Raw genomic sequence first — 14405 nt, 5'->3', positions numbered from 1 at the left:
TTGTGGCATTCTAATAACCTATAATCTAGTGTTGCAAGCAGTACGATGCTGTTAAAATTTTAGCCTTGCCTGACCTGGAGTTCAAATTCTGTTAACTTCCTTATTGTATGACATTTGACAAGTACCTTTTGCCTCTCTAAGCCTGCTCTCAGGATTCCCTGGTGGCTCAGAGGGTAAAGAGTCTGCCTACAATGCAAGAGACCTAACTTCGATCCCTGGGTCGGAAAGATCCCTTGGCGAAGAAAAGGGCAACCCACTCTAGTATTCTTGCCTGGAAAATCCCATGGATGGAGGAGCCTGGTGGGCTACAGTCCATGGGGTCACAAAGAGTCGGACACTGAGCGACTTCACTTTCACTTGCATTGCAAGCCTGTGTTCTCTCCTGCAAACCAGGGATAAAATATCGTCCTTATTCCTGAGAGTTCTTTCGAGGTGCGAACGAGACAATTTACGTAAAAATCAGGTCATGGTACACAAGTGCTAGATAAATAGCCACAATTCTTTCTGTGTGTGAGCGCAGTACGGGGAGATGACGAATTTCTATCAACACAGAGCAAGTAAAATGCAGTGTGTTGCAGAACTGTTTCACTTTCTCCCTTTGAGACGCAACCCTCCTCCTTTGCTTCCTTCTCAGTACCAAGCACTGTTTCGCGATCCAAAGTCCCACCGTATGCAGTTAGCATTTCCAATGCGCAGTTACGGATTATGGAGAACTTTTTATATATTAAGAAGTCAGTTTCATCAAGTCACTCTCTTAATTTTTGTCCCGATTACCATGGCTAACGAGCAGCGTTTCTCACCCAGGTTAATGAAAAAAGGTGAGCCACACTTCATCAAATGTCATGTAAATGTGGACTGGTTTTCCGACTGCGAGGAATAAAACTCTTAAAACGTACTCTGAAATCTTAAAATTAAAAAAAAAAACCACAATAATAATGCAACTATGTTGGGCTTGAAATAAATACTTCCCCAAGGTCAGTGGCTGGGGAGTAGGCGTCAGTGGTCTTGACGCTTTCAGATTCTTTCTCCCTGGCTCCGGCCCCCAACCCCCAACCCCAACGCCCAAAGCAGCCTAGATCTGGCTGGCTGATCCATGCTTTCAGGGCAAAGTGCAAGGGTAAGTCAGGAGGAGCCAGGATGGGGGGGTGGGGCAGGTGGGGCTGAAACGGAACTTCATTGTTCGCGGGACCGACTCTTCCCGAAAGAGCCCGTTGGCAGCGCCTGCGCAGTGCGCGCTCTTTGTGCCCGGCTGCAGCAGCGGGTTGTTTGTGTGCGTCTCTTCCAGGCGGTGGAGGCGGAGCCTGATGGGCGTGACCTGCTCTGTCGCGTCCTGATTGGGCTTTCTCAGGAAGGTGGGCGGGCGTAGGGCGGGGCTTCAGATAACAACACTCAGAGCGGAGGCTGAGGATATTTGTTGCTGCGCCGCCACCGCCCGAGCCATGGTCCGCGATTCACTCCGGCTCTCTTAGCAGCAGCCGCCGCCACCGCCGCCGCCCTGTGATTTGTGGCCTCACTCGCTCCTTCTACTCCTGCTGAGCCACTTTTCCGCTCAGCGCTATGACCGTCGTTTCTGTCCCACAGCGGGAGCCGCTTGTTCTAGGCGGCCGCCTTTCGTCCATGGGCTTTTCCACCCGCGGTTACTTCGGCGCCCTCCCGATGGTTACCACTGCTCCTCCGCCTTTACCCCGGATCCCGGACCCCCGGGCGCTACCTCCCACCCTCTTCCTCCCTCACTTCTTAGGGGGAGACGGTCCCTGCCTGACCCCCCAGCCTCGCGCCCCGGCACCTCTTCCCAGCTGCAGCCTCGCCGCGGCGGGGGGCACCCCTCGGGCGGCACCAAAGAAGCGACGAAAGAAGAAGGTGCGGACCAGCCCGTCGGGGCAGCTACCCAGCCGCTTCCACCAGTACCAGCAGCACCGGCCGAGCCTGGAGGGCGGGCGGAGTCCCGCGACGGGCCACTGCGGAGCGCAGCAAGTCCCGGACCAGGCCCAGGCCGCCGCCTGGGTCCCAGCTCCTGCGACCGCAACCCGAACTGAGGAAGCGAGCCCTTTACTTGGCCCGCTGCCGCCCGCGGCGCCCGGCCAACCCTCGTTCAGAAGAGAGGTAAGGGCCGCGAGGGGGGCGGAGGGGGAGCCGTTGGCGTTCCGGCCTCGATACGGCCACAGCCGGGCCCCGAGGTCTGGGGCCCTGCGCCGAGGGGTCGGGGAGGGGGGCGGGGGCCGGGGCGAGGGGCGGCTGTTTACTCGGGAGGGAAGTTTCCGTGACGCCGGCTCCCTTCTTGCTGGGGGGAGGGGGGAGGCTTGCGCTGGCACCGCTGATTGGCTCCGGGGAGCCGGCCAATGAGAGGAGCCGCTGCGCCCCAGCAACAGCCCGGATTTAGAAGGCTGGCGGCGTTCCAGGGGGTTTCGGCGTTCCGGGCGCGCGGGGGGCGGGGGAGGGAAGCGGCCCGCGGGAAGCTGACGTCAGCGCGCGCTACGTGCGGAGCGCTCCGGCGCCCATGAAGGAGGCGGGCGGGCGGGCGGCGATGGGGGCCCGCGGTGCGGGCCGGCCGGCGGCTTCCCGACCGCCGGTAGCGCCAAAACAGGTCGGGACGCGCGTACGGCCTCTCGCCTCCCCGTGTGGGGTCCGCAGTGGGCCGCCAGCCGCTCGCTTACGTTGCCTTTTTGTTGAGTTGTGCGGTGCCTGGTGTGGGGCGCCGGTCCAACTGGGGCGCAGCTCCTTGCCGGGCCGACCTACTTAGCTGTACTTTTCAACTTTGAAAGTTGGCAGGAGCGACGGTAGAGCTGGGTTGTCTCTGAAGCGATAATTCTCTGTGTTTATCAGGTGAACGGAGTTGACGTTTTAACCATCCCCACTTCCTTAGGGGAAGGTAGTGTTGTGCCCAGACGGATGAAGTTTTAGAAAGAAAAGTTGTCAGTTGAATTGCGTTATGATGCCCAGTTGCTGTTAAAGGACTAAAATAAAACTGATTAAAACTTAGATGGTATTAAGTCGCTAAGGTAACATTTACATCGAAATAAGACATTTTCCCTCTTAATTTCAAAGGTTTTCATAATAAAATAAGTTACTGCCATTTGTTGAAAGAATGTTTGTTTAAGAGATTTGCACCTTATCTAGCTGTGCCCTTGCAAAAATTAAATTTGTCCGCCGTGAGTCCTAAAAATTTTGTATAGGTTCTTTTTTCAATTCCATGGGCTTCCCTGGTGGCTCAGACGGTGAAGAATCCGCCTGCAGTGCGGGAGACCCGGGTTCAGTCCTTGGGTCGGGAAGATCCCCTGGAGAAGGGAATGGCAACCCACTCCAGCATTCTTGCCTGGGAAATCTCATGGACAGAGGAGCCTGTCCGGCTACAGGCCGTGGGGTCACAAAGAGTGGGACACGACTGAGCGTCTTACACTTCCGTGGCTCTTCTGAAGTATTAGTGATATTGTAAAAACGAGCTTTTATACTTGTTTCCTAGTAAGATTACTTTTTCTAGAACTATATTCAAGCCTGGGCGCTCTCTGTTGCAGTTAACCACTTTTGACTTGGTTATGTTACCTTGCGCTCTGGCTTTCTATTTGTGTCCTACTTCCCTACGGGCATTAGAAGTTTTGAAAGGACAGTGATCTAATAGATTATCGTGTCTTCCATCCTCTCATCGCTTCCTATAAGGATCACTTGAGTTAGGAAAGTGATTAGAATTAAGCCAATAAAGTTCTTGAAGCAATTGTTAAAACAGAGAGTAGGGGGCAGGCAGAAATCGCCTTTACCATTACGTATAAAAGTGGAAAGGATGATAGAGTTTTTTTAGTATTTAAGTTTCTGAAATTTTATTTTCAGAAGCTGGGAGATCATTTTTAATGTATATACTTAGTAACCATTGTCAGAACATTTCCTCCCTCCTCCTCACATTTCCTGGCTCCTGCTAATCATATTTTTATTCTGAAATATTTTTTCAAGTACCTGTCTTACAAGGTAGATAGTGTATCTGTTAACATAGTTTTTCTTTCAAATCTGCCAAAGCATTTGAAAATTTCTCTTGGAAAACTCCGACTGTAAAAACACTGATCTTTGTTAGGAAGAGGTTGGCATACTTGTTTGGTAGAGAGCTCATTACTTTCCAGAAAGATGAACTTGGTTACCTTGGGCCTTTTACTGTGTGTTTTAGAATCAGCTCATACAGTGCACTAGTAACAGTGATTTAACTATTTTCAGTGGTAAAATTAGATGTGTGCATATTTGGACATCATTGCTTAAGTGCAGCAAGCACATTTAATCAAGACAGTGAATGAAAGTCCAGGAGAACTTTAAAATAAATATTAGATATATGGTGAGGTTCATGACTGCTTTTTTATCATGAGACTGTATTCACTTTTATTATGTTCCTTGTCTTTGTAGGTTTTAAAATCAAAGATGGGAAAATCGGAGAAAATTGCCATTCCCCACGGCCAGCTTGTTCATGGTATACCCTTGTGTGAACAACCAAAGATAAACAGACAGAAAAACAAATATAACTTACCACTAACCAAGATCACCTCTGCAAAACGAAATGAAAATAACTTTTGGCAGGATTCTGTTTCATCTGATATAATTCAGAAGCAGGAAAAAAAGCCTTTTAAAAATACTGAGAATATTAAAAATAAGCATTTGAAGAAATCATCATTTCTAACTGAAGTGAGCCAAAAGGAGAATTATGCTGGGGCAAAGTTTAGTGATCCACCATCTCCTAGTGTTCTTCCAAAGCCTCCTAGTCACTGGATGGGAACAACCATCGAGAATTCCAACCAAAATAGGGAGTTGATGGCAGTACACTTAAAAACTCTCCTAAAAGTTCAGACTTAGATCTCAGTATGTATGTAAAACATAGTTTTTCCAAAATCCCTGGACTCCTTGAAAAGAAGTGGTACAGAAACGGAAAATTGCCTTGTTGTAACATACAAGGGCAGAAGATGAGTTAAAAAAATTACAAACAGCTTGTATTATATTTTATATTTTGTAAATACTGTATACCATGTATTATGTGTATATTGTTCATACTTGAGAGGTACATTATAGTTTTGTTATGAAAGTATGTATTTTGCCCTGCCCAAATGGTAGGTGTTTTGTATATATACAATGGAGAAATTTTAAGTGTGCTAAGGCACATATAAGACCGATCTATTTGCACAAGGTACTGAGATTTTTTTCAAGAAACAGCTGTTGAATCTCAAGGTGAAGATCTCAATGTGAACAGTTTACTAATGCACTACTGAAGTTAAATCTGTGGCACAATCATTGTAAACATAGGGTTTGTCTATGTTTCTCTAAATTGATTTCTGCCTTCTAATCTGTAATTACTGGAAAACTTCTATTCCCATTTTTACCAAACTTAATTTCTGGTTTTTGGTTTATATCCATTCAGATTTAAAATTTTAATGCCAAGAAAATTGGTTGTAATCAAATTTTAAAACAATAATAATAATTTGGCCCCCCCTTTTAAGTCTTGACTCTTTGTGTGTGATTGTTTTTCATGTTTGAATGTGTAACTAGGAGATGGATTTTAACTTTCCATTTCACTGGCTAAATGTTTATACTAATTGTATGTCCTCTTGAAATTTGGAGAGTCTAATTTAACACTACTACCTCTAAGGGGAGGAATTCCCCATCTTACTAATGGAAATGGTTGTGGGCAAAAAGTATAGCTGATTTAGTTTATAGCTTAGAATATGTTTTTATTTTTGAACTGTTTCGTAAAGTACCACATTTACAATGAAGGAAAATGGCACTTGTTTGGCTTTCAAATTTTGTTTTCAAACTTTCAGTTTACTGGTTTTCAAAATCAGTATATTGATACTGAATGGGATACTTAAAGCAAATATAACATGTTAAAATAATAGATGGAGATTTTGGAATCTGAAGCTTGCTTGAAGTTACTGTAGCATATGTGTTTTTTACTTGAAAATTCAAACTTCTACTCAATAGTGTATAAGGTCTATTCCAATAAGAAATTCTAGAACACAATTTTCCCTTTTCATTATACAAAGCCAAGGTTATCCCAAACAGTACAAAGGAAAAAGTGGTCATGAGTAATTGATCAATATTTAGACATGTGAAAATGTAAAGTTGTTAAAAGGTTATATATGATTTTATAAAACAGTGTAGATGAGAAGGTGCTACCATCCTGAGGGGAAGAAATGAGTCCTAGTCTCAATTTCTTGGACCCTTTGGTTCACACAAGGGAGGGCCCGCCTTTAGAATCCTGCTGCCTTGAGGAGCAGTGCCAGGATGGTGTCATGACTCGTTACTGCCGCCACAGGATCCCAACAGTTCACAACTTGTAAACAACTCGTCCGGCATTTTGCTTTGGCACTGATTGTAACATGCCTTGTTCTTATGAATTTAGAGAAAGTTACACATACAGATCTATATAGCTAGATTTTTAAAAAGCATTTAGAGAAACTAAGATACAGGGGCACTTTCAACCTTGTAAAGACTTTTTTTTTTCTTTTAGCCGAGAGGAGTGTTAATACACTGGTAAAGAAGATGGCTAAATTTTTTAAGAGATGATATAAGGAAATTATAAAAAATTTTGCAGTTTGAAAAGTGGTTGAAAGTAGACTACAGATATATTTAGTGAGAAGGTGTTTACAAATTTAAGTTGAATAGGTTTGGTTTTAACAGTAAAACAGTTATTTAGCAGTCTTAGTCTCTTCAGACTACTGTAACAAAATACTAGAGACTGGGTAGCTTGTAAACAAAATTGCTCAGTTCTGTCGGCTGGGAAGTCTTAAGATCAAGGCATCAGCAGGTTTGGCGTCTAGGGCTTCCCAGGTGGTGCTAGTGGTAAAGAGTGTGGCTGCCAATGCAGGAGATGGAGGTTCCATCCCAGGATCAGGAAGATCCCCTAGAGGAGGGCATGGCAACCCACTCCAGTATTCTTGCCTGGAGAATCATGGGTAGAGGAGCCTGGTGAGCTACAGTCCATAGGGTTGCAAAGAATCTGGACAGGACTGAAGTGAGTTGGCACGTAAGCATGCTCGGAGAGCCTTCCTGAGGTTTGTAGCAGGTGACCTTTAGCTGTGCATGCGCATGGCACAGGGGTGGGGGGCTTTTTGGGCCCCCTTTTATAAGGACATGAATCCCATTCATGAGGGTTCCTGCCCTCCTAATCACTTGCAAAGTCTCTACCTCCTATTACTATCACCTTGGGGGCTGGGTTTCAACATAAAAATTCAGACCCTAGTGCAGCCTAATTATTCAGCAATTATTTTTCCCCTATTGGAGTTTCTTGAAACATTTCCTCCCAATGTTCCTGTAATTTGTTTTGTGGGGGTATAAAGTACACTGCAGTTTTCTGCTACAGACCTAAATTTTAACTAATGGCCTAGTTTAAAATTGCAAAGGGGTAAAAGGTGTGAGTGGAAAAAAATTGTTCTATGCAGTGGCACTTCCCCTGCAAAACACACATGTGACTTAGAATCTTATACTGAAGTGTCTTTAGGTAAATTTGTACAATTTGATACTGAGTTTATTCAGTTCATACCACTGATGCAGTGACAATATAGAAAGCTGCTTTTATTTGCATTAATCTTGGTGCTAAGTAATTCGTGTCCTTGCAGAATGAGAAAGGAAAAAGTAATAAAAGACCAAATTACAATATAATTAAAAGATTGATGGGAGCCATTCTTTTCAAACTAAAGGTGGTTTTTAAGTTAAAATTCAAACTTGAGGGTAGTTTACAAATTTGAAGATCTGAATGTATTATCAAGTAATTTACATTTCACTCTTAACTGGCTTTCAGGTTTCTAGGCATTACTATACCCCGTTCCTTCACAAATTATAAAACTAGTACAAATGTGGGAAATGAATGGGATCCAGTTATGCTGTACTTAAAACCACTTGTATTTCTTTTGCCTAGTACGTCGTCTTGTGTGTGTGTGTGGTTTTTAAACTAGCTAAAAACCCATAGTATTTGTTCTGTCTTCACCTGCCTTCATTAAAAGCCCTGACTCAACTTTCGGTGTGGAGAAGGAACCAAACGCAGGCCCATCCCAGTGCTTCTGCCCCTCAGCACCAGGGCCCAGCATGGACCTGGTACGCGGGGCATGGTGGGCATCCACCTGACAGGGAAATGAGGATTAGGAGGAACTGTGAGTGTGGTGGATAAACTAGACCCCTCTGATGCCTCAGCTCCCAGCATGTTCTCAAAAGCATTTCACTGGGGAGGAATAGGCCTGTCATAGCTCAAAGCCACCAACCTCTGCCCTATTTATTCCTGGTTCCTCCAGAAGCAGTGCTGGGGAGAAACATGAATATTCAGTTGTTTGAGATTACCAAAAAATGCAAGGCAAGTATTTCATGGGGGAAGCTGGTTTTGTGATTGAGGCGGTGGGTTAATTTTGAGTTGAGTCCACAGGGCCGGAACGGGATACGACTGAGCGACTGACCCTTTCCCTGATCTCCTGTGGTAGCCCAGATGGTAAAGAATCTGCCTGCAGTGCGAGAGACCAGGATTCAATCCCTGAGTTTGGAAGATCCCCTGGAGGAGATAATGGCAACCTACCCAGTACTCTTGCCTGGGAAATCCCATGCACAGAGCAGTCTGATGGGCTACAGCCCATGGGGGTGCAGGCGAACATGGCTGAGCAACAGACACTTTCTCCATTAAGCAATCAGTTCTAGAAAGGACTTCTGTGTGATAGTGGCATTTTTGTATGAGTCTTCGTTCCCGCTCACATAAATGTAGATGTCTTCCTTACAGATGGGAAATTCATTTTAGGAGTGAAGCCCATAGTTAAAAATTCCCCCAATTGTTAAGTCACCAAGTTTAGCTTTTTAAAATAGTATGTTGTAAATATTACCACTAATTGGCCTACGTGAGTTCTGAAGTCTCCCAAATCTACGATTCCATCAGATGGCTCATTTATGTGCATATGCACATTCTTGGTATAATAAAAATCCTAACAGTGAAACTAATAGAGAGTCCTTGTCTTGGATAAAAACTTCAACCACTACTGCCCTCTTTGTTTGAAATACCTGTTTTGTGTCATTTTTGAGCAGCATGTCTACTCTTTGGAGTGAGGGGAATTAAGTGTGAAGTATGTTCAAGAGATAGCTAACTCTTGGACAACATAGGTTCAAACTGAGCAGGTCCACTTTACACACGTATCTTTAAAACATTAAATACTTCATGATCTGCAGTTGGCTGAATCCCAGGATGTGGAACCTTGGGTATGGAGGAATCACAGATAACAGTCAGACTATAATTTATATGCATGTCTCCTTCAACTGCACCCAACCTGAGTTGCTCAGGGGTCAACTGTACAAGGATAACTGGCAAAACTAAAAGTTAACAGCATAGGTGGGTGAGGAAGAAATGGCCAAGCTGCGTTCCCTTCACCCTGCACCCTACCGAATGTCTTTAGAGGAGGTGAAAACAAGTCAAGTCACTATGTCTTCCAGCAGGTGGTCACTATAGTGAGTAGGGATCATCTCCTCGGGAATCAGACTCTGGAAGCAGCATTGCGTGGGGCCTTAAAATAGTATATGACATGCAAAAAAAAGCTGAGTAACTGTCAGAGGCAAAAGTTTTAGCAGTCTTCTATGAAAAGATGTGGACTACCCAGTAGCTTGAGAAGTGCAGAGTCAGAAGATTCAGTCTTGAATGGTGTATTGGGGTAATAACATGAGGGGCTTTAAATTCCATGTTTAATTAAGAGTTTCAACTTTATAAGCATGACAGTCATCAGAGGTTTATGAACAAGGTAATAAGATTCTAAAAGAAAATATAAAAAGTGGAGTATAGTTTGGAAAGGGAAAGCTTGAACACGAAAGCCACTTGAGATTCAGTAGTTTTAAAAAAAACCTAAAGGACATTATCAGAGGTTATGCAGAGGCATGGACTTGTTTGGGAGATGTTTTGGAGGCAGAATTCAGAATCGAGAAACTGAAGCAAAAGAAAAAGATTTAATTTAAAATTGAGCCATTAGGAAGATAAAGCCAGCAATTAAGGAACTCTGGAAGGGGCTGAATTGTAGAGGAAGGAAATTTCGATTTGCATGTTGAACTTTGAGATGTGTGTAGGCTATCCAAGTGGAAATACACAGCAAGTAAGGTCAGGCCAGGCCAAGAGGCACAGCCGTGGTAACGGCACAAAAACACTAATTACAACATGAATATGAAACAAGTATTGTCTTCCTGTATTTTCTCTTTTTCCCCTCCTTAGGTTAGCACCTTTACCAGTACTCCTGACCTCACCCTTTCTGCCTCCTATAGACTCCAGACTTCATCTATGATAGTAAATGGTTTAAAGTATTTCCTCTGAAACAGTATTAAATGATGGTTAGTTACTACTGACCTGTAAAAGTCTGTTAGTAATGGTTCAATACTAAATTCTGGATTCAAAACCGACAGCAGGGGGCCGGTAGCTGAAAAGGAGGAACAGTTTCTTTCCCTTTTCTGAATTTCAAACTGGGTAAAACTGATCTTTTATAATACTACAGTTTTTTGTAAATCTTACCCTTTCTAATGACCATCCCATTTTATTGCTAAATATGTTTTTCTTTATCGGACGGTGGAAGCCCCGGACTCCCATGCCCTCTAGGCAGCGGATACCCGCTTCAGGCTGAGGGAGTCAAGCAGATGTTCTTACACGTGGGTATGAAAGGCTGACAGTCTCATCATCTTCCTCTATATAATTTTGAAGGGCACTGCTGAATGAAAACATGGCACTGCTGAATGAAAACATGTAGAAATCACAAGCCTGCTCTACTAGCCCTGAGGTAACTCCTCCAAATTGTTTTTGTGTACTTTATTCCTCTCCTGAATCCATAAATCTTTCAAAAGTTTCCAAATAGGGAAACAGTATGTCTGTTATGAAATGAATTGTTGTAAGCACACACTATGTGTAATTCAGGAGCTCACTTGTTTTTGTATCTGAAAGGGAATTTCAGAGTACATTTTATAGACAGCTTTTTTTAAACACTCATAAAAAATTAATCTTTGAAGGAAACTTTCTTGATAATTTTAGGATTCTCTGAAGGTATGGGATGGATGAAGTTTTAAGAGTTAGGTATAATCTATTTTATGCTTGAATTAAACTTTTTCTTTAAATCTCTTGGATTAGATGTTTTACTCTGACAGTTTTCAGATTACTTTTCATATCCTTTGCAATTTTCTTGGGAGTTCTAAATTGAATATGCTAAGAAGTATCAGTAATATTCCCAACACCCAAGAATTGTATTTGCCAAAACTAAACTTGTGAATTACAATTTAAGATTTATACGTGTTACATTTACTAAGGGTTCACTGTCAAGGTCTTAGAATTCATTTTCTAAAGTAGTTTGTTGTTGTTTAGTCATTAAGTCGTGTTGGGACTCTTTGGAACCCCATGGACTGTAGCCCACCAGGTTTTTCTATCCATGGTATTTCTCAGGCAAGAATACTGGAGTGGATTGCCATTTCCTTCCCCGGGGGGAATCTTCCCAACCCAGGAATTGAACCCACATCTCCTGCTTGGCAAGCAGACTCTGTACCACTGAGCCACCAGATAAAGTGGAAGTGAAAGCAGGTCAGTCGCGTCCGACTCTTTGTGACCCCAAGAACTACACAGTCCACGGAATTCTCTAGGCCAGAACACTGGAGTGGGTAGCCTTTCCCTTCTCCAGGGGATGTTCCCAACGCAGGGATCAAACCCAGGTCTCCCGAATTGCAGGCAGATTCTTTATCAGCTAAGCCACAAGGGAAGCCCCATTTATACATGTGCCGTGTGCTGAGTTGTGTCTAAGTCTTTGTGACCCTTTGAACTGTAGCCTGCCAGGCTCCTCTGTCCATGGGATCCTTCAAGCTAGTCCTAAATCATTACAGATAGTTCTTTTGTTCTAAGATTAGAAATTAACCTGATTAGTTGTCAAAGCCGAATTACAAACCAGTCTACAATCTTGAGAAGAGGCAGGATGAACACATTCTGGTGACTTTTTGGTTATTTCTGACAGGGAAGTGTTTGATTTCATTGAACTCAAATTGCCTTCAAACAGTAAGATCTTTATTTCACTCTGCTTGGCAGTACGGAGCCAGAGGCCTTTGGCTCTTCCTATCAAAATCTTGGGAGAGATCTACAATTTGGGAGATCTTCTTGCTGTAAAATGAGGGCTGTCAACAGTCCCTTTCAACGTTGAAATTACCCTTAAAGTGACCAGACTTAAGGCTCTCACATTAATAGAACAAAAGGACTATCAAAGGCTAGACTTCCCTTTCCAGCCAGCCTTCCAAGGGTCCTAGTCAATGCGCTCAGTCCAGTCTCTAACCATTTGTGTGTTTCTTAGGTTACTGTAAATCATCTGACCTTTGAAACTACACCCTGCATTTTAAAACTAAGAAAACAGGATTATGTTTATAAAAGATAATCAAGATTTTTTGATCACTCTTTTGCTAACTGGAAAAGCCCACTTATGAACATTCCAATTTTCAAAAACTTACTGTTAAAAATCAAAATAACTGAGGAAAGGATGTGATAAAGCAAACATTACTGTTCAACTGTAGACTCTACATAATTAATGAGTATATGGGTATTCATTTTAAGATTACCTTACTAAAGAGCTCTACAACAAAATGTTAACAGAATTGGGGGAAATGAAGGCTGCTTATACACGTTAAAAATTATAATGAATATCCTAGTAGCTTCCCTGGTGGCTCAGTCAGGAAAGAATCCGCCTACAATGCAGGAGACCTGGATTTGATCTCTGGTTCGAGGACATCCCCTGGAGAAGAAAATGGCAATGCACTCCAGTATTCTTGCCTGGGAAATCCCATGGACAGAGGAGCCTGGTAGGCACAGTTCATGGGTCGATTTAGCGATTAAACCGCATTACTCCTACATTATACACAAATTGAGTATTTGCCAACAATTCCAAAAATTCATCTACATTAAATATAAAGCACTAAACAGTCAATCTTTTGAGGCTGTAAACTGGATGCTTTTTCTTTGCACTTTCAACTAGGCCTCTTAGTTGCTCATAACTTCTAAAATAACACAATCTAGTCAATGACTGAAATACCGAAGTCATTGTAAATACCTGAAAAATTATAGGAATGATCATGTACTTAAGCACTGGCTTATTGGGGAAATGTGACAATTGTTATCTAATGTTAATGCTGAAATAAATTTTAAAGCTTGGAACTAAAGTTGGAGGAGGAGGTAGGTGGAGACTGCAGAGATTCTGCTGGGCATTTATCATCACTGCCCATGGTTTGCGAGGAAAGCTAAAGAATGATCTACAATGGGATAACCTGCACTTCAAGCAGTGTGAGGAAATACCTGTTTGTCTGAGATGCCCAAAGGAGAAGAAAGGGGATGGCTAGAGGGCTGGTTAGCACCGAGGTGACCAGAAAGTAGATGGACAGAGCAGCGTGCAACTCTCTGGCTCCTACTCTTTAAAATCTTTAATGCTGAATTAACATCCGTGGAACTAATGAAAAGTTAAAAGCGTTTAAATTTATTCTTCAAGTGTAGTTCCACTTTCCATGATAGATATTCATGTAAAACCACACATTTTAGTCAAAAGTAGATAACAGGTGATGGACAAAAGTGTGGTCACCGAAACCTCTTTGAGTATTAGTTATACTTGACTACTGACAACCAGCTAAGAGAACCTCATACAAGTGCTTTTCATGTATGAGATACTGTAGAATAAAATTTTATTATCCATGCTTTTAAGTGGCATTAAAAAAAAAAAACCCACACAGATTATATGACAAGACTAGGGGATGAATTATAAAGTATAAAACAATACCAAAAATGGTTAACTTAATATACACATTAAAAATTATAATGAATATCGTAACAAACCTAGAGCCTGAGTATTTCTAATTCAGCTACATTGAACATTTTTAAGGCCAAAGTTTTATGGTTTACTGACAGTGATCAATGTAAATACTTTTCCTTAAGGTTCTTATGAAATTATGTTTCAGTGTTAAAATAAATTTAAGTAACACACTCATCATTTTTAAAATGTAAAAATGCCCTGAAACATTCAACCAATTATACAGCTTACATCAGAGTACTTTTCCTCAAGGTGTAAAGTATTGCAACAAAGCAGATGCTGCCTCACAAATAGGAATGGTTTTTAGTTTTGCCTCACAAAAAAAATCATTCATTTTTCTTCTTACTACTGAAACAGGCTATCACTTGAGCCTGGAAGACTGTTTTATATTGAGATTTCTGTTGAAATAAGTCAATGTAACAGCATGTTAAGACTACTTATCAGGAGTACGCTAAGAAAACTTAGTGTAGTTTCTTTAGGAAACAGCTGCTCATAGCAAAGAATCCTGGGTTTCCTCAATCTACATCCATTTCTAAAAAGCATATAGTTCTTAGGATTCGGGAAGCTGTAACTTTGCTTGTTTCAGTGATACTTTTTCTGAGAAACTACTCATCCTACACAAGC

At 42.6% G+C, this 14405-nt stretch overlaps 1 protein-coding gene across 1 annotated transcript; it reads left to right on the top strand.

Moving 5' to 3' along the window:
- Positions 1-1336: 1336 nt before the first annotated feature.
- On the top strand, positions 1337-5459 carry PNRC1 (proline rich nuclear receptor coactivator 1). The gene is made up of 2 exons (XM_043890160.1): positions 1337-2103; positions 4381-5459. Exons 1-2 carry the CDS (start codon positions 1558-1560, stop codon positions 4822-4824), a joined length of 990 nt encoding a protein of 329 aa, XP_043746095.1. The 5' UTR covers positions 1337-1557; the 3' UTR covers positions 4825-5459.
- The last annotated feature ends 8946 nt before the right edge of the window (positions 5460-14405 follow it).

The sequence above is a fragment of the Cervus elaphus genome, chromosome 28, assembly GCF_910594005.1.
Source record: "Cervus elaphus chromosome 28, mCerEla1.1, whole genome shotgun sequence".
In the NCBI taxonomy this organism is placed as follows: Eukaryota; Metazoa; Chordata; class Mammalia; order Artiodactyla; family Cervidae; genus Cervus; species Cervus elaphus.
The sequence above is the reverse complement of the archived record's forward strand: the minus strand, read 5'-3'. Positions and strand labels throughout refer to the sequence as shown.

Coding starts and splice junctions, on each gene's coding strand:
- PNRC1 (XM_043890160.1), top strand. CDS start 1,558: ATGACCGTCGTTTCTGTCCCACAGCGGGAGCCGCTTGTTCTAGGCGGC. Junction 2,104..4,380: donor AACCCTCGTTCAGAAGAGAG/GTAAGGGCCGCG, acceptor TTGTCTTTGTAG/GTTTTAAAATCAAAGATGGG.